The sequence below is a fragment of the Coenobita brevimanus genome, chromosome 29 (genome assembly GCF_032717465.1).
Source record: "Coenobita brevimanus isolate Jiangsu-jjx chromosome 29, ASM3271746v2, whole genome shotgun sequence".
NCBI lineage: Eukaryota > Metazoa > Arthropoda > Malacostraca > Decapoda > Coenobitidae > Coenobita > Coenobita brevimanus.
This window is the reverse complement of record NC_136982.1, coordinates 42,562,076-42,586,192: the sequence shown is the minus strand read 5'-3', so window position 1 is coordinate 42,586,192 and position 24,117 is coordinate 42,562,076. Positions and strand designations below refer to the sequence as shown.

Sequence of the window (24,117 nt, the reverse complement as noted above, 5' to 3'; positions counted from 1 at the left end):
AGGAAGTGTTCAATCAAGCCTGATACTACCACAACTGACACACTGAGAAACTTCAACTTCTAAAATATATTAATGATAATACTATGCATTTGTTTCATCACACTGCATTATCATCCGGACCTCCTTTCCCACCCAAGGGCAGGGTGAGAAGTAGCAACATCCAGACAGCCTAAGTTTGCCAAATACAATGGGCCAAACTACCATTCACGTCCACAGAATCCTGGCTCCATCAGATAAGCAAAAAAATTTCACCACGTTCTGTAGCTTCACATATACCCAGTATCTATCTGATAGTCATTGCAAACAGGTTTAAACTGGAATAAGACACAGGCATTACTCTGAGAAATACTTAAAAATTACAGTCCAACAGTCTATTCTGAACTGCAGAAGGTGGTAAATAAAATTTTTGCTGGGGAGGAATGGAACCTCAGCCGGCATACAACACTCACTTTGGCTTCATTGCTGACAACGGGTTTGGCTGGAAACTGTACATCTGTGGCTTTGAGGATGGTATTCTCCTCAAGTATTGTAGCCTGGCTTTGGTTGTGGCCGAACGGCTTCTTTCCATATAGGCACTGGTAGAATATGACGCCCACAGACCACACATCTACTTTACTAGAGATCTTGGGCGGTGTCTTCCCCACAATGAAGCACTCTGGTGGAAGGTACCTGAAATGCAATATGAAACGTATTATCATGGGAATAATGGTGCTGATGTCAAGTGATGACACAACTATAACCAGGCAGCTCTACAGTCAAGTTATACATTTCTCAACTCCCTCCCAATCCCCCCACCAACACCACCTCAAAAGGAGGATGGTGGACTGCAGGAGTCGGGCAACTTAAGCCCATTGTACATAAGGTTCACCTCCAGAACTTAAGTTTCGGTCACCTCTTCCATCTAAATGTAACACTAGTCAGAAATTGCCACATACAGGATGGAGAGCCACAATATTTTCATAACCTGCTCTTGAGTTGTGGGAAGCAAACTGTAAAAGTCTGAAAATCTCTGAAAGTTAAGATGAATGAGCTAAAATTACATAAAATACACTGGAAAAGGATGAAAAATCTCCACCAACTTTAGGTGAAAGAATGGTAACTCCACAACTTTCAGGACTCGAGGTACATACCAGTAAGTGCCAGCCCCCTGAGAGGTGAGGTCCATCCCATAGTCAGGGTGGTAGCTGTCTTCATCCATAACTTTGCTCAAACCAAAGTCAGTGATCTTAACTTCCCCGAGTATGTTGCCGTCAGTCAGCAAGATGTTTCCTGAAAATGAAGAGAATATAAGTTGATGAATGACATGACAAGATACATGCCAATCCCACATCATCCCTTCAAATAATAGGGCCCAAAGACAAGGCTTTTGTAGTCTAGTAAATCTACGGGCAGACAACCAACATACTTTCCTTGATGGCACTAAGACTGCAAAACCTCCAGTCACTATGAACCACAGGAAAAGCTAATACAGCCAATCTCATTTTAACATCTTCAAGGTGTAGGGCCTCAAGGTTAGGTTATCTTAGTCCCATAAATTTACAGGTAGACAAGCAGTCTTTGTCCCTTGACAATCACAAGGCCTTCCGTCACTTCTTGAGGACAAAATCCCCGTAAGGCCATCATTCCAATTAGGTGTTCTGACTACTAAACCACCAGGTATATCTAACAATTCGGACATCCCAAAAATTATTCGTTAATTTAGCATAAGACTGAGCATTGACAATATTATTCAAGGAGCAGACAACATAAAAATGGTCTATCTGATCCCTTGAATCTGCCATTTATACTTTATTCTTGCTTCTGCTACACAATTTTATTCAGCATATGAGAGAACCCTGGTAGTGAAGGGGGTTAATGAAGGCTTTATTGAATACCTCCAATTCAAATGATTTCTCTAGACCAATATAACAGCCCGAGTTATCAAGAATAAAATTATGCATATGTACCATATCTATCTATATATATATATACCGTATATATATATATATATATATATATATATATATATATATATATATATATATATATACAGTATATATATATATATATATATATATATATATATATATATATACACATATTGTATATAATGTATATATATACTGTGTGTATATATGGATGTTGGAGTGGCCCTAATGAGAGAGGGCAGTATTTGGAAACTCCCTGTACTGTTGTTTGCAGATGATAATGTGTTGTTAAGTGAAGACGAAGGGGAGCTGCAAGGCTTGGTGGATGAGTTTGGAAGTGTGTGTAAGAAACGGAATCTAGCGGTGAATGTAGGGAAGAGCAAGGTGATGGTCTTTGAGCGAGGTGAAGTCAGTGAATGTACAGTGAGGTTGGATGATAAGGAAATGGAAAATGTGAGTATGTTTAAGTACTTGGGTAATGTGATGAATAAGGATGGAAGTTTGGAGGGTGAGATGCCTGAATGGGTACAACAAAGAAGAGGGGTTGCTGGTTCCTTGAAGGAAGTGATAAGAAACAGGGAAGTGAGCATGGAAGTGAAAAAGTTATTACATGACAGTATTGTGATACCAACTCTAACGAATGGAAGCGAAGCTTGGACGTTGTTGGAGGGACACAAGTCAAGAGTGAGAGCAGTGGATATGAGTTATCTGAGAGGAGCCTATGGAGTCACATGGAGAGACAGAGTGACAAATGAATTTGTGAAGGAGCATTGTGGTGTGGATGTGATAGGAAGCGTCAGGAGAAATATACTGAGGTGGTTTGGCCATGTGGAGAGGATGGAGAGTGAGAGACTGATGAGGACAGTGTACGTGAGTGAGGTGGAGGGGGAGAGAGGGAGGGAAAGGCCAAGGATGAGATGGAGGCATGGAGTGAAGAGGTATATGACAGTGGGCGTGTGAATAAGGAGCAGGGCAGTGAAATGGCGGGAGACAGGGTGACGTGGAGGCAATTTGTTTGTGGCCACCCCGTATAAGGAATTAAGACATCTGGCAATATATATATATATATATATATATATATATATATATATATATATATCACTGGATTCTAACACTAAAGGATGGTAAACAAAACAATGGTCTCTTTCAGGAGAACACACAAATTGTATACTTGAAGGATGGATATCAAATAAATGGTCTACTCATAGCCAATTTAATTCCTGAGCTATAACATTCCTTTCGAGACGTCTTCAAAAACCACAATTAGTTTTTCAATTTTTCCAAATTCTTAACCCCTTCGTACACGATGGACGCATTTGTCGTCATTAGGATGTGGCTGCGCCCATACACAATGATGCTTTTGTTATCATTAAAGCATAAAAACTTTCGTCACAGAAAAAGTTTTTGGTCGATCGGCGTCATTTTTGGAGGCGTCATAGCTTCCCTGCTCCTTGTCAAAAATAAGGATTTGGCAACTGTGGGTCCCGATAGTGGCAAGACAGCAGACAGATTATTCAGTACCAAATGAGCTGTGAGTGGGGGAGGTACTGTACTGTGCGGTTTGGCCCTTTAAATTTCCACTCTTACCCCCATCCCGGCCATGCAACTTATTTCACTATGCCAGTAGTGCTTGTGTATAGTGTTTGGGCACTGTTGTGATTAGATTTGGTGTTTGCAATAGGAAATTTGGTGTCTGTGAAGCATTCCTGCTCGTTATCAGCCGTTGGCCAAACGAAGATCGTGCAACTGTTTCTAAGCAACTACACTGCCTCTACCCTGCACCAAATGTGAGTATTCAACCACATAAATAGTGACAGTGAACCATGTGCATATAGTGTGCATATTTAGTGTACAAAGAATTGGTGAAATACGTGCAATAGCTTAAAGGACGGCAGGAAACCGTCCTAGTAACGACACAGCATGGGTACACCGTAGTTTTTTGCACATTTCTCGAAAAATAGGAGGCCTAGGATCACCATTGTGGTCTCAAATGAAAGCCAATGAAATTCTGCATAGGATGCTAAAATAAAAACATAACAGTGGCAAGAAAAGTTTTTCGCTAGAGCTCCCCGAAAAAAAAATCTGGTGTCTGTTGGAAATGGGTTTTACTTTTTCGCTTATTACTCGAACACCATACCTCATATCAAACTGGGATCCCCGGCATTCAAAAGCCAATAAAATTCTCTTTCCAATGATGGTGTAACACGTAGAGATTGATTAGTAAACATTCGACTTATGATGTTGGGAAGTGCGATGTATGTTCCTGAATGTTTATTCACACAGCCCTAACGTCTGTATAGTTTTTTTTTTTTCTTATCATGAAGAACAAACATCAATGAACAGGAATATGTGGGTTTTGTGGCAAAATAAATATGTTTGGGTGGTGAAAATAAGCCAAGAATACACTTTTTTGGAGCACACAGTGGGCAGGGGGGTAGGGGGGAGGGGGGGATGTGTCATGGTACAGAAAACTATTAACTTATCCACACGCGAAAGGGTTAATGGCACAAAATGTTTGCCCATGCTTGATGAGTGGCTGTACGAGTAATGAAACACTCATCTTGCTTAGTGGTGGAGATGGCTATTTCCTGCACACCTGGGCACAAGCAAATCTAAATATGATCCAATAGATAAAAATAAAGTGACTCTAGTTCACCAGTTTCTTTCATTTGCCAGTTGAAAGACTGGCTCACCTGTACACTGATTATTATCACTGTGTTATTATTGTATGAAAATTCCTGACGTGAAAAGGACCAGTGTTTCCCAAATTTCCCACACCATACCTACATCCTCTGGCAGGAAACTAACAGCCCTGGCCTAGATTAAAGGATGGATAACAAAAATATAATTAATTAAAGATGTCAACAAACAAATGGTGACATTCCCTTACCTGGCTTGAGGTCGTAGTGGATGATCGGTGGCTTGATCTCGTTCAGGTACTTTAACGCAGACACTACCTGCATGATCACAGATCTGGCTTCTCGCTCCGGTATAGTCTTGTGCTGAAGGGTGAGATTTTGGTTACAATTACAGAAATACCACACAAAAGTAGCATATTTACAACAGCAACTGAGGGGCCCTGAGATCCTGAGCATATTACTGTAATCTTGTAGTAGTAGCTTCAATCCCAGGCTCATCTCGGTGTGGACCCAGTGGAGTGTAAGGTTAAGTTGTCTGCCTCCTGCAGTCCACACCTCCCTTTTGGGGGACATTTGCATCATCAGGTAGCTAAGCCTCCTGGTTATACCAGTACCACCACATGAAGGCATCCAACACCATTATTCTTCTATTGTAACACACCATACTTTACTGACAGCATATTTAATACATTATCAGACACACTATAACTAAAGAACTTTACAAAGACTTTCAGTTGATTCTGCAACCTCCAGACAATTTTACTGCACACAGAAATGATCCTGTCTACTGAAGGGTAAATGAAGACTATAGCTAATCCCTTCAGTTCTAAAATTCTATTGGAAAAAAAAAAAAAAATGGAAGCTGCAAAAACTAATAATAAAAGTACATCCTAGGGCTGAAGTGGGTATTAAATACTAGTATTGACTGGATGCTGCCAAGGGAATGTAAAACTATGGGTTGTACAGTATTCTCGTTATATATGCTTGCCAGCTTGAGAGACGCTTCTGAACAACACTTTCTTACTGTAGTTACATATTTTGCACGTTATACACCTTACTGAGGGGTTTGCCTTCATGAATTCCTCACAAACTAATGAGACTACCACCCGAAAGGTAGGCGATCAAAAATGAAAGTTTCTATCCTTCTTTCCTTTTGCCTGATATACAATCTGAGTGTTCATCCATCATAATAATAACAAAAGACACTTCCAAGTCTCTTTACTGCTCTACACCACTACAGTATTTCCTCACACCCACCCTGAATAAGCTTCTCTCTCACATCAGTGACACCTCTGGATATGGTGCCTGCTGAATCATATATTAATCAAATTTAACTTTCAGTAACACTAAGTATGAAACAGAACACCAAATATAACTTAGTATGTATATTTGAAAATATAATGAGACATCAGTACACTACCATTAAGTGGTACTTAGGAATCATTGTCATCCTATCCCGTCTTTCCCATCTAAGGATGGGATGCGGTAGGATCCAGATAAGCGGGAAAAAGTAACAAAATGGGAGAATTACAACATGCCCAGTGCAATGGGCTAACCATTCACGTCCTTCATGCTCCCTGAAAACTGACTCCACCTCACAGGCTTAACCGTCTACATCTCCCCCCCTCCCTCCTTCAAATACACTTGGATGCTGGAGAGAGATGCCTTCATGCAGCGGTGCCAATATACTGTAAACAGGTCAATTATGCAATTATCCTTCAACTCCTTATCTCCCGAAAGGAGGCTGGTGGACTCTCAGAGATGGGCTACTAGCCTTAAGTCCACTGAGTTCACATTTCAGATGAATCTGCTGCTACAACTACTACTACTACTATGACTACTTATACCTGCAAGATAGTCAATCTGTCAATTATTATAAATTAAAAAAAAAGGTGGGGAGGGGGGTGCCAAAATCTTCACAGGTGCTTCTCTAAACATAATTCATCCCAATAACTCAGTCTCTGGTCAAAGATCTTGCCTCATCAACTTCATGCCTCATTTTGTGACTTTTTACCATATCCATCCATCATCACCTTGGCCTACTGCACCTTCCACTTTCAAACTCATTCCCATATGCCCTTTCCCCACTTTACATCTCTTCTCTCCAGATGCCTTTACCACCAAAGCATACACACTTCTATACTGCTATCAGGAAATTTTATTACTCTGCAGCTTTTGTGAATTAAATTATTTCCACCCATCCATCATCCAATCCTATGTCACCCCATGAGGAGCATAGGATATTTGTTATCCTATCTATTCTACTCTCCACACATAGTCCTCAATAATTCTATTTTTACTGTTTTTACCCACGACTTTTCGCTCTCATGCCATACCAGTAACTCACGATTATTCGTTAATGTGGGCACTAGTACATGCAAACCTTTAGTAGCCTTCACACTCAAACCTCTGTTCAGTATCATGGTCTTCACTTCATAGCAGCAGCCACCTTCCTTCCCTGTGCCAATCTACCTTCCATTCCCTTTCCAGTGCTTAAGTAAACTTTTTTACAATGATCAGCAAAACTTCATTCACCTGCCACCCACTGTTTGACCTACCTGCATACTTAATACTAAATTCTATACTGCTGGCTTGCATACACCTGACATGAAAGTGCAGTTCTACTACAGTATACACACACAATAATAACATGTACTATTTATGGCCACTCTTGTACGAACACACAAATACGGTATATTGCCCAGGTTATGTATCACAGGGGTAGTTGGAGTAAAACTGTGAACAATCAAGTATAGTATCAAATGCTCATGTGCCTGGCACCAAAACTCATACCCCTTTCACCCTTCGTGCTCCTTCTCCTGTCACACATTTCATTTGTCGCTTCAGTAACATGGCTTTAGTTTTCACTGTTAATGTGTATGAATTAATACATTATATTCACTGCACAAATAACATACAATGTATAAGGAATCGGAGGAACAGTAACTGGAACTAATTTGCTTGGCTCAGATGAAGAATTGCCCCACATGGCAATGGAAGACATCCTGGATTTTTTTTTTTTAATTCATAAAAAACTTTCTTTGCCTGTATAAATGACATATGTTTTAATTTTTCACTGAAGATTAATGACAAAGAGATACATGTACTGAGGAGGAGCATATTAATAACATACGCAAGCTTCAGACAATAACAAGCGAAACATTCTGGAACTACATGGACTATTAGGGCCTACCTTTGCTCCTCTGCCTCGAACGACGGGTGAAGTCATCTGAAACTTTCGTTTCGTATGTTACTCAGCTAATTTTTTTCCAACTTATTACGGTAATATTTCCACCACAGTACAAAATCTTTTTATTGACAGGCCTCTGTATTGATGATAAAAAGACTTCCTACGAGAAACAAACGTAATTAACCAACACAGATGTGAAAAACTCTGAACCTGGAGTTAGGGAGAAGGAATAACAAGATGACGCAAAGCATTCTGACGTTTTGGAGCACCTACAAGGGAGGTGGCAGTACAAGCTGGTTGGCAGAATATGAAGGCATATAAAGTATTCTCTCTCCCCTAGCCCCAGGGATAACAGATGCTGAAAATAATACAAGTACATTAAATATCTACCTACTGCCAGACACTAAATCCCAGTTTCCTTCATCTAGGGTGGCTGCAATAAAAATGCTTCAAAACCTCTTCATCACCAATCATCATTAATCTCTCCTGCCACAATAAACTGCCCTCCTTTATGTATTCCATTCCAATCTGCTTAAATCTGAACTTCTGTATGGGTAGGGAGGAAGATGTTGCTAGTTATGAAAAAGATCCATTGCACATTATATACATACAGTACAATACTAAGCAAAGAGGTGCACCAAGGACTATGTGCCTTGTATACACCTACCTGCTTTAAGTAGAAGTCGAGGTCATGACCATCACAGTACTCAAGCACAGTGCAGAAGCTGTTGGCATCAATCTCAAATACGTCGTAGAGCCGTACAATACGAGGGTGGTTTAGCTTTTTCTGGATATTGTACTCTCTAATAGCATGTCTGAAACAGAGAACAGTTAAAAGTTACTATGGTTAATTTGCTTAAAATGGGAGCTCCTGTGGTCTACTGGGTTCATGTCCAAGCTATCAATTGAGAGGTTGTAATGATAATTGTAATGATTGTCTGTAGTTGTTAACTCTGTAACAATGTAACCATTTAACTGGTCGTACTAGTTACTTATTCGCTGGCGCTTAGGTCTAGCAACACTGTATACTAGTTGAGTTGGGAGTGAGTCTGTAGGTGTGGTGTCAGTTCGGGAGAAGCAGGCAACCAAGCCAGGTGTGTATTCTAATATACAGTCTAGTGACATTTTACTTGTGGATTATTGTGTTGTACAAGTGTCTGTGTTCCGTTCCTATTCTAAAGATATTATGCTTGTTTCAGATGTATCATAGTTTTATGCTGAGTAAAGCCTACATATAGGCCCTGATGTGTTTTGCTACCCCACATCACAGGTTCAGTGTTTGACCCTACCCAAGGTCCACTGGCTGACATCATGAAGGTTATCTCTCTCTCTCCATCCAACACCATCCTCATTCGTATACTTTCCTACTCCATCCTTTCCTCACCTCCTCAATCTCACATATTGTTCTTTTTCTCAATCTCTCACCATCCCACACCAACCTCATTCCTCTCCATTCCGTCCTTCCACCTCATCCTTAATTTTTTAATTTTCTCCTCTATCCCTCCTCCTCATTCATGTACAATTCCTTAGTCAATCTCTGTCTCCATTCAACATGTCCAAATCATCACAGGGTACAAATCCTCCTAATTATTTCAAACATATCCATATCAAAACCAAAATGCTTTAGAACTGCCCCATTCATCTGTGTTTCTCTATGTAACTCAATGTGTGCCGTGTGCCTCAGTTTACTTACTTTATATAATTAGCTTTCTTATCATCCTTCCAGTCTTTATTCAACTGGTGAACTTTGCATGCCACGTACCGCTGCTCCTTGAGGTCAAATGCCTGTCAGAAAGAAAATATTTTAGCTTCAACCTCGTTACACTGGATTTACACTACTGTAATAACTCCAACAGCTCGGGTGCATCTTTCAACCTGACTCCGGTTAACACCAGATAATTCCACTCAACTCCAGTAACATTCCTAGGCTGTATATGTCAGAAACTATCTCAATACCCCCTTCAGTCTAGGCATATCTTATTCTATTCTGGCTAGCGAGGCACATTTATTATTAACCTTTGGTATGAAAGCTCTGGGTAGTAGGAATTAACCACTGTGAGAGTTTGCCTTAGCTGAAGAAAATAATCAAATGGTAGCAAAAAAATAAATAAATAAATAAATAAATAACATAATAAAAAAGTCACTGTACTGTACTGAAGGAGTTAATGGTGATTACGTCTAAACTTTTCAGTAAGACAAGAATCCCCTCAACAACTATAGAAAACAGATGGCAGAAGCTGGAATACTTCATCATCACAATTTACCTAATATAATAGCCAAAGCAAACAGAAGAGGTGGCAAGGAAGTTTATGGGATCTACTCAAAGCATTTCTTCAAAACAGTTAAACTTTTCAGCCAGAGGACAGAATTTTTGTTTTAGTCATAATCCACCGAAAGAAGTTTTCCATGGAAGGGGGTTAGATACTGTATGGCCTTCGCTGACTCATGTACTTTGGAAAGTTTCCCTAGAGTTGAACAAAATCAACTTATGATCACAAGAATGAATTTTCAAAATGACATTACACTAAAGGCATTAGTAAAATAAATTAATTAGTACTGGATGCAATCGACATTATATGACTAAACGATAAAATATTGGTATATTAATCAACCACTACTAGCTACACGCTGCACTGTATTACCATGCAATTATCAATCGTATGATAATGCTAAGTCAACAGGTATGTTGTTACTAACCTTGTGCACTTCTGAAAATCCTCCTTTTCCTAATAACATGAGCAAGAGGTACCGGTCATTTAACACAGGGTGGTTGTTGAATCTGAAACAAATAAAACGACAATGATAACTGATGGGAAGATACAGTACACTCATCATCATTATCCATCCATTCATCCATCATCCAATCCTACATTTCCCCATGAGGAGCGTAGGAGCCCGGGGCTAGGCAGTTGGTCCCGACATTTAAGATGAGAGTGACCAGCCTCACTCATCCCTGAGTGGCATTACATGAGCAATCAACCCCAACCATCCCTTGGATATAAACCTTCACCGGCTCAATCCAACTGGAGCGCAATAATTACCCACTAAACCACCAGGCGCCAAAATTTGGTTATATGGTTACCACCCAGCGTAGTAAATGGTTTCCTGGTGCACAGGAAACCATTTGGCTTGTCACTCAGTGTAGTCACCCACAGGCTGAAGGAAGTGGAAAGTATGAAGGAACGAAAGACAGAAGAGGGAGTGTAAAGTTACCCGTAGGCAGAAGGACAAGGAAAGAATGAAGGAAAGACAGACAGAAGAGAATGGAAGGAAAGAAGGATGGAGAGGAAAGGGCAGACACCCGAGAGCAGCACTACATCGAGTGAGTGGATGGTGAGCACCCCCACCTACCACAATCATCATTATCAATAATACATAAACAACACTTATAACTGAGGAGGAAGACACATTACATTCATTATCATCAATATGACTTTTTATTTATTTATTTTTTCTGCCACCTAAGGATCAGGGGAGGTTCAGCCAAGAAATAAAGGTACAGTCACACACAAAAGTTTGCTGAACATTCCACTGTGTCTACGTTACACTTTGGGCATGTCCATCAACTCATCGGCACAGCAACTTAAATACCAACAATCTCTCACCCTCTGAACATCAGCCAGCTGAGGAACATGTAGGTGATATACAGTATTAGGCAAACTTTTGTTTATGACTATACCATAAAGCAAGGAAAGACTGCATAAGTTCTAAACCTGACATTCAACTTAATAGTAACAGTGGCCAAACTACAGCAATTAGCAGAGCACTTGATACATTCATTCAGAGAAAAATATAAAGACAGCTGTTGAAATCTTGTCACAGTGCCTCCGGATCCCTTCCACTTTCCCCGTCACCCCTGACTAATTCCTAATTATTTAAGAACTTATTAGTCGGTGTAAACATCCATCATCAGTAACAGTGCTTGAAAGAGAAGAAATGAGAAGAACCTAACCCACTCAATTGGACTGTGTTTGCTGCGAGGCAACAATAGTTTTGGCCTGACTTAGACACCCACAACTTAATTATGTGGATGTAATTGGGTGACTCTACACTGAGTGACGAGCCAAATGGTTTCCTGTACACCAGGAAACCATGCACTATGCTGGGTGGTAACCATATAGCCAAATTTTGGCACCTGGTGGTTTAGTGGGTAATTATTGCATTCCAGTCAGATTGAACCGGTAAAGGTTTATATCCAAGGGGTGGTTGGGGTTGACTGCTCATGTAATGCCACTCGGGGATGAGTGAGGCTGGTCACTCTCATCTTAAATGTTGAAACCAACTGCCCAGCCCCAGGCTCCTAAGCTCCTCATGGGGCAATGTAGGATTGGATGATGAATGGATGGATGAATTCTCCCACGTGAACATTCACCGCAATATGAAGTCCAGATATAAAGAAAAGAGGATAAAGTGTAGATGGAGGTGATCTGGGTGCTACTCTGACTCCAATCACCTTGCACTCTAATTTTGACTCAGATTTTGCGCCTGAACCATTTACGCAAAATTACTGTACCCTGACAATAATTTAGCTGCACTAGCTACTTTTGAAAATGTTCAGCTAAAACAGTCAATTTTCACCTAAACAAATAAGAGTGCTTTAGCACTGAAAGTACTAAATGCACAAGTTTAATGTTTTGGGGAAAAAAAAAAGAATACTGATATCAATGGTACTAATACTGCATAACTTATTATGGATATCAATGGGTTAATATAAATCTCATAATTAATATAAAATAATAAGTATATTGCCATCTAAAGTAATAACCTCCAGAGTTACATCTACACACCAGAGGATACTTTAATGCCACAATCTGGCAGATCCTGAATCAAGTTAAATATTTACACACTACTGAACAACTAGCAACTGCATTACTCCCAAAAAAGTAAAACCATTCACAATTTATACTGAGGAGAAAGAACTTTATATTCAGTAAACACTGTATCTACAGAAAAAGCTTATTTATTTACACTAAGAAACACTGAGCAACAATCTAAGTCTCTGTAAAGCTTTCAATTCTGATATTATTCCTTTAGCTGCTAGGAGCTGTCCTTGGTTGTATTAGGTCATCTAGCATTAGCAAGAACAAAATGCCTGAGAAGATCCAAGGAATTGCAGTTAAAGACTTAAAATAATTCAGTATCACAATACTGCCATAACCTTTAACTAAAACTAGGCATCTCCAACATCAGTTAGTAGCTTAAATTACTGTACTGTACAGTATTTGTTTTTAACAAACATATAACATACAAGTTCTATGTAAGCAACTTACACAAACTGTATGTTTGAGATAAATGAGTGCAAAAGCACACAAAACTGTGAAAGACTCTGTGACATGTACTAAACCATGACATTATCAACACTTCATGCCTTCCCCCCAAAAAAGACACTGCTTGAAAAGGACATAAAACAGTGACATTTTGTGGTAACTGCCAAAACATGACTCACTCTCACAATCAAGACAACTCTAATATTTTATAAGAGCTGACTCTAATTAGTTTATTCAGCTGAAAGTCTCAGGAGCATGAGTGTTAATATTGGCACTGTATCATTAACTCTTATGACTTGGCCAACTAATACTGTCGTCTGTTCCAGCTAAAACTTTACAATTTTATATGCTGAGAGTGAGCTGCCTGACAGTGTTTAACCCCTTCATTCTGGTGATGCACTACATATGGTATGGCATTTCATTCTTACTGCAACCAGATGATTTTATTCAGCACTGGAGACATTCTCCTTATTGGAAGGGTGATACAGCCTTCAGTGAACTATTCAAGAAAATATCTTTAACATATGCTGAATAAAATCAAATGGAGCTAGCAACAACAAAGTAGATAAAGCTGGTTTGTTTCCATTGGAGAATGATCCCTAACCCCTTCTAGTTCAGCTGATGGCCTAATGTTGTCAGACTGTAGCACAGATTTGACTGTCAACCAAGGAGACTCTTTCCTACCTCGTAACTAAAGCTCATCGAATTCGTGCAACCACAACAACATTCAAGATGATAGTGGTCCAGTACATTAGATGAAAACAAACCAACTATAATACATCATCAGAGTGAGAGAGAGAAAAACATCCCATGCCTTCCCCCAAAACAGACAGTACTTGATGTTCAACAGTGTAGTATCCCCCAGACAAGCAACTGCTATGCACCTCTAGGGCTCACACAGCACAAACATGCTACACAAGGAGAGTGTGGAATGCTCAAGACAGAGAGGTCACATACTCATTCCTAACGGCTCATTAGCACCTCTTCCTTACCAGTTTATTATTCTATGATGAAAAAATATTCTCTTGCACGATACTTTTGCAATCCTTGATGATATTACCCTACTGAATTATATTATGTATTTTATTGATGTGTTTTTGCTATCACCAGACACTGTTATGATTTTTCAGCTAGTGGCATTACACACAGCTTCCAAAGATCCTTTAACTATTGAACTGCGGTGTTCTAAGAAACTGCATCAGGTAGTTAAGTAACACCAAGCATAACATGAAAAACAAATCCTCTACCTGAAGGGACTAACATTACATAAACAACATGGAAGGGAATGCCAAGGAGTAAAATGAAAAACAAATTGCTAAGAAAGAGGTTTTAACTGAGCTGAGAGTGTCTTTTTCACTTTACTTTTGCCATCGTCTGATAATATTCAGCTTAGAAAAGACTTTTCAAAATGGACGGGTGAGAAACAGAAATAGTACATCCCTTCAACATGAGCAGTCCTTCACAAGCTGAATAAAATAATCTGGATGCAGCAAGAATAAACTAAAAAGAATGTCCTGGATTCAGTGAGTCAACTTCTTCAATAAACCTGCTATTACCAAAATATATTATTCAGCTTTTGAGAGCACTCCTGTAATTACAGGGTCAACAAAGACTATACAATCCCCCCATTTTGAAAAGGTTTCTCCTAAGCTAAACACAATGAACTGAAGATGGCTAGAATAAAATTAAAACTATTTATAACTACTGTAGATTGAAGATGTTAAAAATACTCCCACGGGCACGAGACTACAACCTTGAGGCCTTCGAGGTATCAGGCAATGCCCACCCCTGCCCTGGGACAAGTATCTCTGGCCCATTTATTCTGTGTGGCAGCCTGAACAAGCCTGTCCCCAGATGCACAAACATACTTATGATCACTCCCCATCTTAACTGTGATAAGTTTTCACGGGAAGGACATGGACTCATATACTCGTCAGTTAGGAAAGCTCCCTAACATTATTTTCTAAGCGATTTAGTTTGTTTACTACATCTTACTGTCCTCTTCTGTGTTGCATAAATCCTTGAAACATTACCATACTCTGCATAACTACTGTTCAAAGGGATATCACCCACCCATTGAAAAAAAATAAATTAAAAAATGCTAAGGATGAGGTAATACGGAGTCTCTATAACTGATGAGAATATGGGTGAAGGAGAGTACAGAATCTTCCAGTCTGACCTTGCAAAAACAAATCGAGTTAAGGCAAGGAACTGATCGTAAGTTTGTTAATCTGGCCTCTGAACTGCCTCACACTACCAACAAGCCCAGCTCTTACATCACCCCATGATGACTACTCACATGTCATGAGGGTTGCGGGGTGAAGACTGGGATTGTAGGATTCTGCAAGGAACAGGCAAAACTTTAGCTCACAACCCTAAGTTGAGGTGGGTGTACAATGCAAGACTACACCTGGACTAAATTCACTGTCATCATAATCATCATCCTGACATATCTTCCCCAGCTTTGGTTGTGGGGTGAGAAGTCTACATATAGCACTGTATCTTTGGCAATATGCACTAATCTGGATTGTGTGCTATATCTAAAAGTTGCAGCTTTCCTATTGAATCTGTCCTCAAACTTTAGATTTACAAAACAGCTGGAATCCAAGTGCTTTGCAGTAATGCATTCTCTTTGCCGATTTATTTATTCAACTGTTGCTGTCTAAAGAGAATCCGATTCAGTTTAGGTGAGACTTAGGAACTGGAAGGGTTAGACACAGCCTTCATTAACCCCTTCAAAGCTTAGGGTCCTTCCAAATATGAATAAAATCATGTAGTGAAAGGCAAAAGTAAAATAAATCCTATTATACACCACAGTGAAGGGGTTAATGAATGTACAGTACATTATTGACCCCTATCACACCTACTGTATGTTCTGCCAATGATAAAAATACTGTAATCCTAACTACAAGTAATTTTTTCTTTTTTAAGCAATAATTTTGTCACTTAATGATCAATCAAAACACTAACTAGTTTCAACAAACACCTCTGCACAATTTCCAACATAAACCTAACCTCCAGAGATACATCCCATTTTTATATGTTTTGCCTGTCTCAGTGTGTCTTTAGTTTTCATAGGTTGCTCTGCATTAAAACCACCTTCAATTCCACAGAACATTTCTAACCACCTTCAATTCCACAGAAGAAAAAAAAATGCAGGAAAACAATACAAAGATTTAATTCCAGACATTTCAAGCAAACATCACCAATCACTCAATGATGATTTAATTCGACATTTCTGGCAAACATCAGCAATCACTCAACCATGATTTCATTCCAGACATTTCTAGCAAACATCGGCAAAAACTCACTGTTCTCATGTCTTGCTCTCTTCAAGAAATTACTGTATACTACTGTATACATGTAACCATGTGGCACAGCACATTCCAGCCATACAATTACAAAAGACTCGTTAAGCTTTTTTTCTTCCCCTAAAATACATACAACTACCTACACACATTACTCAATCATTACCTTCAGACTACTGTGTCACTTTCCTTATACAGTGAATCCTCTCCCCACACTCTTATCCATCCTGTCACCTGACCTGAATACACTTCCCAGACATTTCAACTCTCTGATGGGACTGTAATATTTTATAAAACCTTGAGCACTGATGTCTCATTTCAATACAGGCTTCATTCTTTCAACAATGTTCTTGCACAGGTTACTTGGTTTAATAATACCATTTATTTTTACACCTTTTTCTCAATCAACATCATTAAATTTTGCTTTTATAATGCCATGGAGGCAAAAATATATGTTACTGAGTACAATGTGGAAATAAGTGATATGTATGTAACCTATCTATGGCCAAACACCTTAATTCTGAAAGTGATTAAGGTAAATCTATCCTCCACCCATCACGCTATCCTTTCCCTAACTCATCCCCTCACTCATACACCACTCCATTCCATTCCAATATCTCATCCTCTGCCTCCCCCTTCCTCTTCCTACCTCCACCTCACTTGCATACACTCTCCTAGTCAATCTCCCATTCCCTTTACATGACCAAACCATCTCAAGGTACTTCTAATGCTGTCCAGGGCATCCGCATCAACTCCACAATTCTCCTTCACTTCCTCATCTCGCTCTCTCTCTCTCTCTCTCTCTCTCTCTGCAACTCACCCCAAATCTCAATAAACAATCACTGCAAATTTTTTTCTCAACCCTTTGAATATGATAATAAGTTCATCTTAATTTTGCTTTTGTCACATGACTAAAATCACTTCAGAAGACTCATCCATATAGTGAATGGTTAGATCTCCATTCTCCCCATCAATACGAAGACAACTTTCTTATACTATTCTTACTGCTGCCAGATGATTTTATTTGGCATCTAAAATTTCCCAATGTAAAGTTAACTCCCTCTGCCCAAGCACCTCTTCTGCAGTTAACTGTTGTTGCAATCAGATCATTTTATTAAACTTATGGTAATCCTTTTGCAGTAAGTAAAGGGACATATGAATGATATATCTAATGCCTCAAATTCCTTCTGTCTTTCCAAAGCTGAACAAACTATGTTGCAGACAGTAAAAACACGATGAAAAAATACAGCTTCACACTGAAAGGGTTCTTCCACAGATCTCACAGCATCATTCACACACACACATGACAGTAGTTAAATCCCACTCATCATTTGCAATTTCAGATAGTACTCCTTGCTTACTATCTATATTCACACTGAACAACCAAGCAGTAATTATAATGCAACCCACACTACAACAAAGTCCTCCCTGCACTGCCTTTCACACTTACCACTACATATCTTTGACCACATGCCTTTTGTTATTATTTAAACCCTTCAGCCAAGGGATGTTATTCTCATTTTATTCTGCATAAAGCCAGACAGTTACATTCACCTCTGGTTGGCCATCCCCACTACAGGAGCTAAGTAGCCAAGTAACCATCCTTCATAGGGAATGTAACTGCCAGTATTAGTTTTTTACAGCTCTATGAAACAGGCATTTTCCAGATGCTGTATAAAAATACTTTTATCCTTATTCATATAACCCTCTGCCACATTCCTCTGTTAGTGTATGATCCACACAACCTTCACAGATCAATCTTATTCTTCACTAAGCAGTTTGACACTAAACTCTAACACAAACTATTCTACAAATTTTTTCTCCCACTGAGTACAGTCTAGTAATAATTATACCAAGAATGATATAAATAATCCTTCCCACCAACCTTCCACTGTATATGGAATAATTATATTACACCATTCCTAGCCATTAAAAGAAAAAAAAAATTGTAACGAGTCAACAAGAGATCATCTGATCAAATGCAGATCCCACTAATCAAGAGGTACTGAAAATACTGTATAAAACAATTACCACTTTTGTTCCAAAGAAAAATATAAGCAAATTTTATTGCCTGAGTCACATGACGTCAGGCAAATAACACCAAAGCAAGATTGTTTTGGTCCTATCGTTGCTGGAGAAAACTTGGAAATAAAAGTTTAGACAATTAATCCCACAGCATCTTTTTAGAGGAACCCTTCCCACACCCCAAAATTCCAGCTTAACCCTCCCATTTCTTTGTCCCCCTCTGCAACACTTTCAATTTTTGAAAATATTTTGTAGTAAACAATCACTGCATTCAAATTACTCATCCTTTAAAACCCTCTTCCCTAAAGTATGTTTAAACACAGCTCAAAGACCCGCCATCATTGTAACCCAACCCATCCAATCCCTTGCTCACCACACTCATTTCTCTACACTCTCCTTTGATGGTTTCATTATCCATCCACCATTCAACCAGTACTGCCTCCAGATGCATCAGGGACTGGGCTTGGCTACCCTGTTCAAACACCTATGGTGAGTGACCAGTTGCTCATCCCCTGGAGGTATTAACTGACCAATAAATTCCAACCATCCCTCAAAGCTACACCCTTATGGGCCACATCTGGTTGGAGTGCATCAGCTCACTAATCACCATGCACCTAAAAGCTGTATGATGAGAGTTAATGTCCATCAGTAAAAAAATACCTTAAACTAAAAAAAGCAACTGAAATCTGCCACCTTGTGTTAGAAGGATCAATAAGTAAATGAGAAGGAGCATTATAAGTTCTGTCTATCATTTTTGTTAGTGGGTTTTCAAGATGTTTTAGCAGGAAAAACAATAACCAACCACTTACATTAATTAGAATTACTGCCAACCCTGATGGGCATTGGTAATGTCGCTGATGTTCATAGAGTCCAGTCCAGTCATTCAAAAATAACTCAAAGAATTCATGGATACATTTGCTGTATCTCAAATGCATATCACAAACAATAATTAAAGTCACACACAGCCAGTTTTTATTTAAAACCTGGGACATGTGCATGCAAAATGTTACTTAAAGATTAATAATTTTAAAAACAAGCCTCAAAATTATGACTAAGGAAGATTAAAGAATAATAAATAAATAAATAAAACCATAAATGCTCAGTGCTTCATAAAGCTTTTATACTGCATCATGAAAAGTGTTAATTCATTAACAACTTGATAATCAATAAGTAAAGATTAATAGGACTCAGCATACTTACAGAAAAGATATTTCTGCTGCACTGACCACTGATATAATCACACACACACACACACACACAGATCCAGAGTACAGTACAGTGCACTTGCACATTCTGCATGTAGTATGTGCTGAATGCTTGCTAAATGCAAGTTCATGAGATGCAATCAACATAACTTGTGGAAATAAAATTTACTTATACCAGGTGGTCTAGTATGGATAAATTTTTTCCAATTACATCTGTTTATTATTGGCTTTGTATATAATTAAAAAAAAAAAACTTTGAACGTACTTTTTTTTTTTTTTTTAATTAACAGTTGAAATTATCTGCGAGAAAAGAGTGATGGTCACTGTTCAACCTACCGCAAACTATGAATTAACGAGCTTAGATGTGTGAGATGAGACCAAGTACTGTAAAGTTAATGAATAATACACTAAATCACAGTTTCACTCCTCAGTACTTGTAGTGAATATGATGGCAATAGTATTTATCACCTCTCTTCTAAAGATAAATGTAAATGTACTGTATAGTGGATGAAAGGCTACAGTAAGATGCCACTGTACTGAAGGGGCTCTCACCCATTCATATATCTGTGTATCTTTCTCCAACTGGCTCCATGCACCATTACCCATGTGAATTTACATTACTTTTAGTATTCTGATAAAAACTAGTTTTTACTTACAGTACTTACTACTTCAAGTATTTCACTAGTTTTTTACATAATGAAATTACCAGAACTTCTTCACCTTGAGATTCAATGTATGAATAAAAGTCGTTACCATTACAGTATACTGGATAGCTACATATCCAAATGTAATCTTTCTCCATTTCATCCATCCAGCTATGTCACCTTAATACAATAGTTGGCTACATAAATTCCTTCATCTCATCTGCCAGTATAGGTATACAATTAAATAAGATCCTCTAATCCCCCCCCTCCCCTGGCTGTTGCACTCCCAGAATAGAAAAAAATGTGAAATTTCTTATGTTTGTTGTTGAACTCATTTTGATAGTGCTGCCAACGATTTCAAGTCACTGGAACTAAAAGTGAAGTGAATATGGAACTTACTACACCATACTTTGCTAAATGCACCAAACATAAAGCTGTTTTCCTGCTTTAAGTTCAAGGTAGTGAAACTTCATCATCATCATCATCATCATCATTATTCTGACCCTCATTCCCACTAAAATAAAAAAAAGCAGAAAAAAAAAATCAGCAGTGTCCAGCACAAAGCTCCACAAAATCATTCAAACCTTCAGAATCCTGATATCAGTTCCGATCACTATCCCCATCCGCTTATGGATGTCCAGAGCTTTAATACCCCATCCCTCCACCACCTTCTTTTTGTATGAGAAATAACAAAAATCCAACTATATTTATCAGAAAAATTAACCTAACAATAAGTTTCTTGATGAATATATATTATGCTGTAACTGGCAAACCTACACTACACAAATACAAACAGTCCTCACTTTAGGTACAAGAATTTTCCAAAAATGACAGCATCTCTATACAACTGGTATAATGAACTTGGAGGATTGTAAATCAGCTCTCCCCTACTTACAAACTTTAGAGCTGCAAACTTAGATACTAATTTTTTTTAAATGCACGTACTGTAATGTACTGACCGTTTTCCACAGCATCTACAAAATACTGTAAACACTACTTGTTAGGGTTTTATGACAATGGTAGTAATGATTATATCAACTGATACAATAACAGTATGTCAGTTTCTACCTTTGTTCATCAATGCTTTGTACACATTCAGCCTCAGGTATTAGTGAATTTCAATTACGAACGTTTTGTGTTATGAACCAACTCTCATAATCAGTTACTTGTATGTTTGTAAGTCGGGGAACAACTGTATAAAGAGCAATGCAACTGTAACATGCAATTCTTCTTTATCTATCAACTGAAAAAAAATTCACTGAAGATGGCAACTTAAAGTGAGGACTTGAGGACTTGCTGTACTTTAAGCAACTCATAATGAACTTTCCACAGCTTACATCAAAGGTTCCAGTATTTCATCTATACAATGCATTAAACAAAGACACCAATAAATCATGAATCAAGCAATAACAGCTCTATAATTATATCTCTGTGCACAAAAGAATAGACAGTCCCCCAGCTTAATGCACAACTGATATTCTTAATGTATTATACAGCATCTTCTTGACCATTTTCCCCATGAAAGAATGAGGTAAGGTAGGATCCTAAAGCATGGAAAGACAGAGTTACGAAAGTCTAAAGGACTGCTTGGTCCAGTGAATTGGGCCAATTATTCACAGCTCATTCATTCCTCCAAGATCCTTGCTAGACTTAACAAGCCTAACCATCATCATCATCATCATCATCATCATCACCCGGACCTACTTTCCCACCCGAGGGCAGGGTGAGATGTAGCAATGTCCCAACAGCCCAAGTTTGCCCAATCCAATGGGCCACGCTTCCATACACTCATCATTCAAGCCCCCCAAATCCTAGCTCTATTTGATACGCCAAAAAACTTTCACCACATTCTATAGCTTCACATAAACATATCTCACTCTCTCTCTTTATAGATGCACTTCATACATAATTGTCAAATACTATCCGAGCCACGCCGACAGCCTGACTGTTTTAAATGGGGTATGAAACCTTAACATGTGGTTCTCCATACTTCATCCAACCAACATGATCTCCTGTCAATTCCCTAGCTTCGTCAATTTCCATACAGCACCTCATTTACTTTCTCATTCACCATGTCCACATACTAACATATGCAATTTTCAGCCCATTAGTTTGAACATGCAACTGGTTATTTATCTAACAAAATATTCCCCTAATTTAAACTAGTTTTCCTAATTAACCAGAGTTTAGGATTAAAATGAGATAAGACCAAGTATTCCCTGCATACTTCAAAAGGGTACTTACCTGAATGAAGTGTGCCAGTAGCAGAAAGTGTGAGAACCAAATACTACATGTCAGGATGTGATGTTCAAAATCCACTCTATCATACAGTACTCACCTTGACTGGTCCTCATTGTGGATTCGTTTGAGTTCCCGTATGTGCAGGTTTCTCTCTCTCTCCAGCTTCTCCATCTCCTGCTGCAGGTCAGTGTCCTCCTTTTTTAGTGCAGTCTGACGTAACTGATGAAAGAAGGACAACATTTGTAACAGGGCTATCATGAAACTGTTACCTAAATTAATGGCTGCACACTTGAGGAAATGGTTAGTTATAACAGATTCTGGGTAATGCTGGTGTAGCTCTGGATTCCTAAAAGAATGACAATGACAATTTTATTTATAATATTCTCATATTAATGGAAGAGTAGTCTAGCCCAAGGCCCCTAGATTCCTGACAGGGCAAAAAAGAACCGAATGTGAATGGATGGATGTACTGATACACAGTTTTCAAACCTAATTACAAACTGCTATGCTGCCTCTAAAAATCCTTGACTACTCACTCTTCATACTGCAAATACCCTGTGCAGCTGCCACTTACATGATAAATAAAAATCAAGCATTTCTTAGCCAAAACTTAGAGGTTAATGATTTGTCACATCAAAGAGATAGGCCCAGGCTTGGCTGCTTTGTCAAAATTGCCCTATGCAAGCCATAAACCTCAACCATCTCTTGCATGAAAATCCTAATGGGTCAGGAAAGGATCTCACCAGACCACTAGGCATCCATAAGGTTATGAGGTTACTACCAAATGCAGTAAATGGTTTCCTGAAGTACAAGAAACAATTTGGTTTATTACTGAATGCAGAGTCACCTAAAGATAGCACTACATCAAGTGAGTGGATGGTGTTAATAATCAAACTTAAGATGAGCCCCACTGATTTTAAGAATGGTGTACAAACCTATTATACAACCTCATTACCATCAACCTGACTTCTCCAACCCAAGGATGGTTGAGGTAGGGCCCAGAAAGTAAGGAAACTTCAAACATACTAACCTTTAATATTTCCTCCGATTCATAGTACTCCTGTATGGTGAGGTCTCTATGGTCATGCTCGCCACCCAAGCCATTTGGAAGGTTCCCCGCACCCTGACTCTGGTTGCTGTTGGTCTGACGCTTTCTTGAGTTGCTACCACCCTCCACAGGTTTCCTCTTCATTAGCAGCTTTCGTTGTCGGTCTATTTCCTCTCTGTTTGCTTGGAGTTCCTCTTGTCGTCTGAAAGTAGCAGGAAGGTGATGAGTATGCACACATGCACATTATTTCTTGTCTGATGAGGTTTCATTAAACAGTTGCTAATGAATGAACAACTTTTCCTCACTTAAGGTAGTTCAATTCATGATACCATAGTTATTATGAAGTCAGAAATAGCTAAGCCCTTATTATGCATTTAACCTCTCCTTCATGAACCAGAAAAAATCAGTTAAAATAGTATTTTGCCAGTATATATCCACTACATTAGGTGTTCAGTGACTCTGTTATACAGAATACTGTTGACACTAGGATATAATGGCAAGCAGTAAATAATACAATCATTCGCAACAATAACAACTCTGATTTAAGAAATCTCAAATCAGCGTGTAGCCTAACCAGTACCGCGCTAGCGATGTAGCTCTACGTCCCCCCTCTAAAACGCCAGTGACGGAGATCTACGCAGCT

General features: G+C 38.8%; 1 protein-coding gene across 6 annotated transcripts in view; it reads right to left on the bottom strand.

The window, feature by feature from the left end:
* Tlk (Tousled-like kinase) overlaps nt 1-24,117 on the bottom strand; it is a 106,128-nt gene that overhangs the window by 4,218 nt on the left and 77,793 nt on the right. For 3 of the 6 annotated variants that reach the window (XM_080268818.1, XM_080268817.1, XM_080268823.1), the window contains exons 7-16: nt 23,457-23,676; nt 22,524-22,645; nt 15,303-15,344; nt 10,434-10,515; nt 9,430-9,521; nt 8,404-8,551; nt 7,740-7,781; nt 4,798-4,909; nt 1,131-1,269; nt 450-669 (exon numbers count right to left, since the gene is read on the bottom strand). In XM_080268818.1, the coding sequence (XP_080124944.1) occupies nt 450-669; nt 1,131-1,269; nt 4,798-4,909; nt 7,740-7,781; nt 8,404-8,551; nt 9,430-9,521; nt 10,434-10,515; nt 15,303-15,344; nt 22,524-22,645; nt 23,457-23,676 (1,219 nt within the window). The remainder of the gene's footprint in view (nt 1-449; nt 670-1,130; nt 1,270-4,797; nt 4,910-7,739; nt 7,782-8,403; nt 8,552-9,429; nt 9,522-10,433; nt 10,516-15,302; nt 15,345-22,523; nt 22,646-23,456; nt 23,677-24,117) is intronic. The other 3 variants (XM_080268819.1, XM_080268820.1, XM_080268821.1) reach the window with 3 other exon arrangements.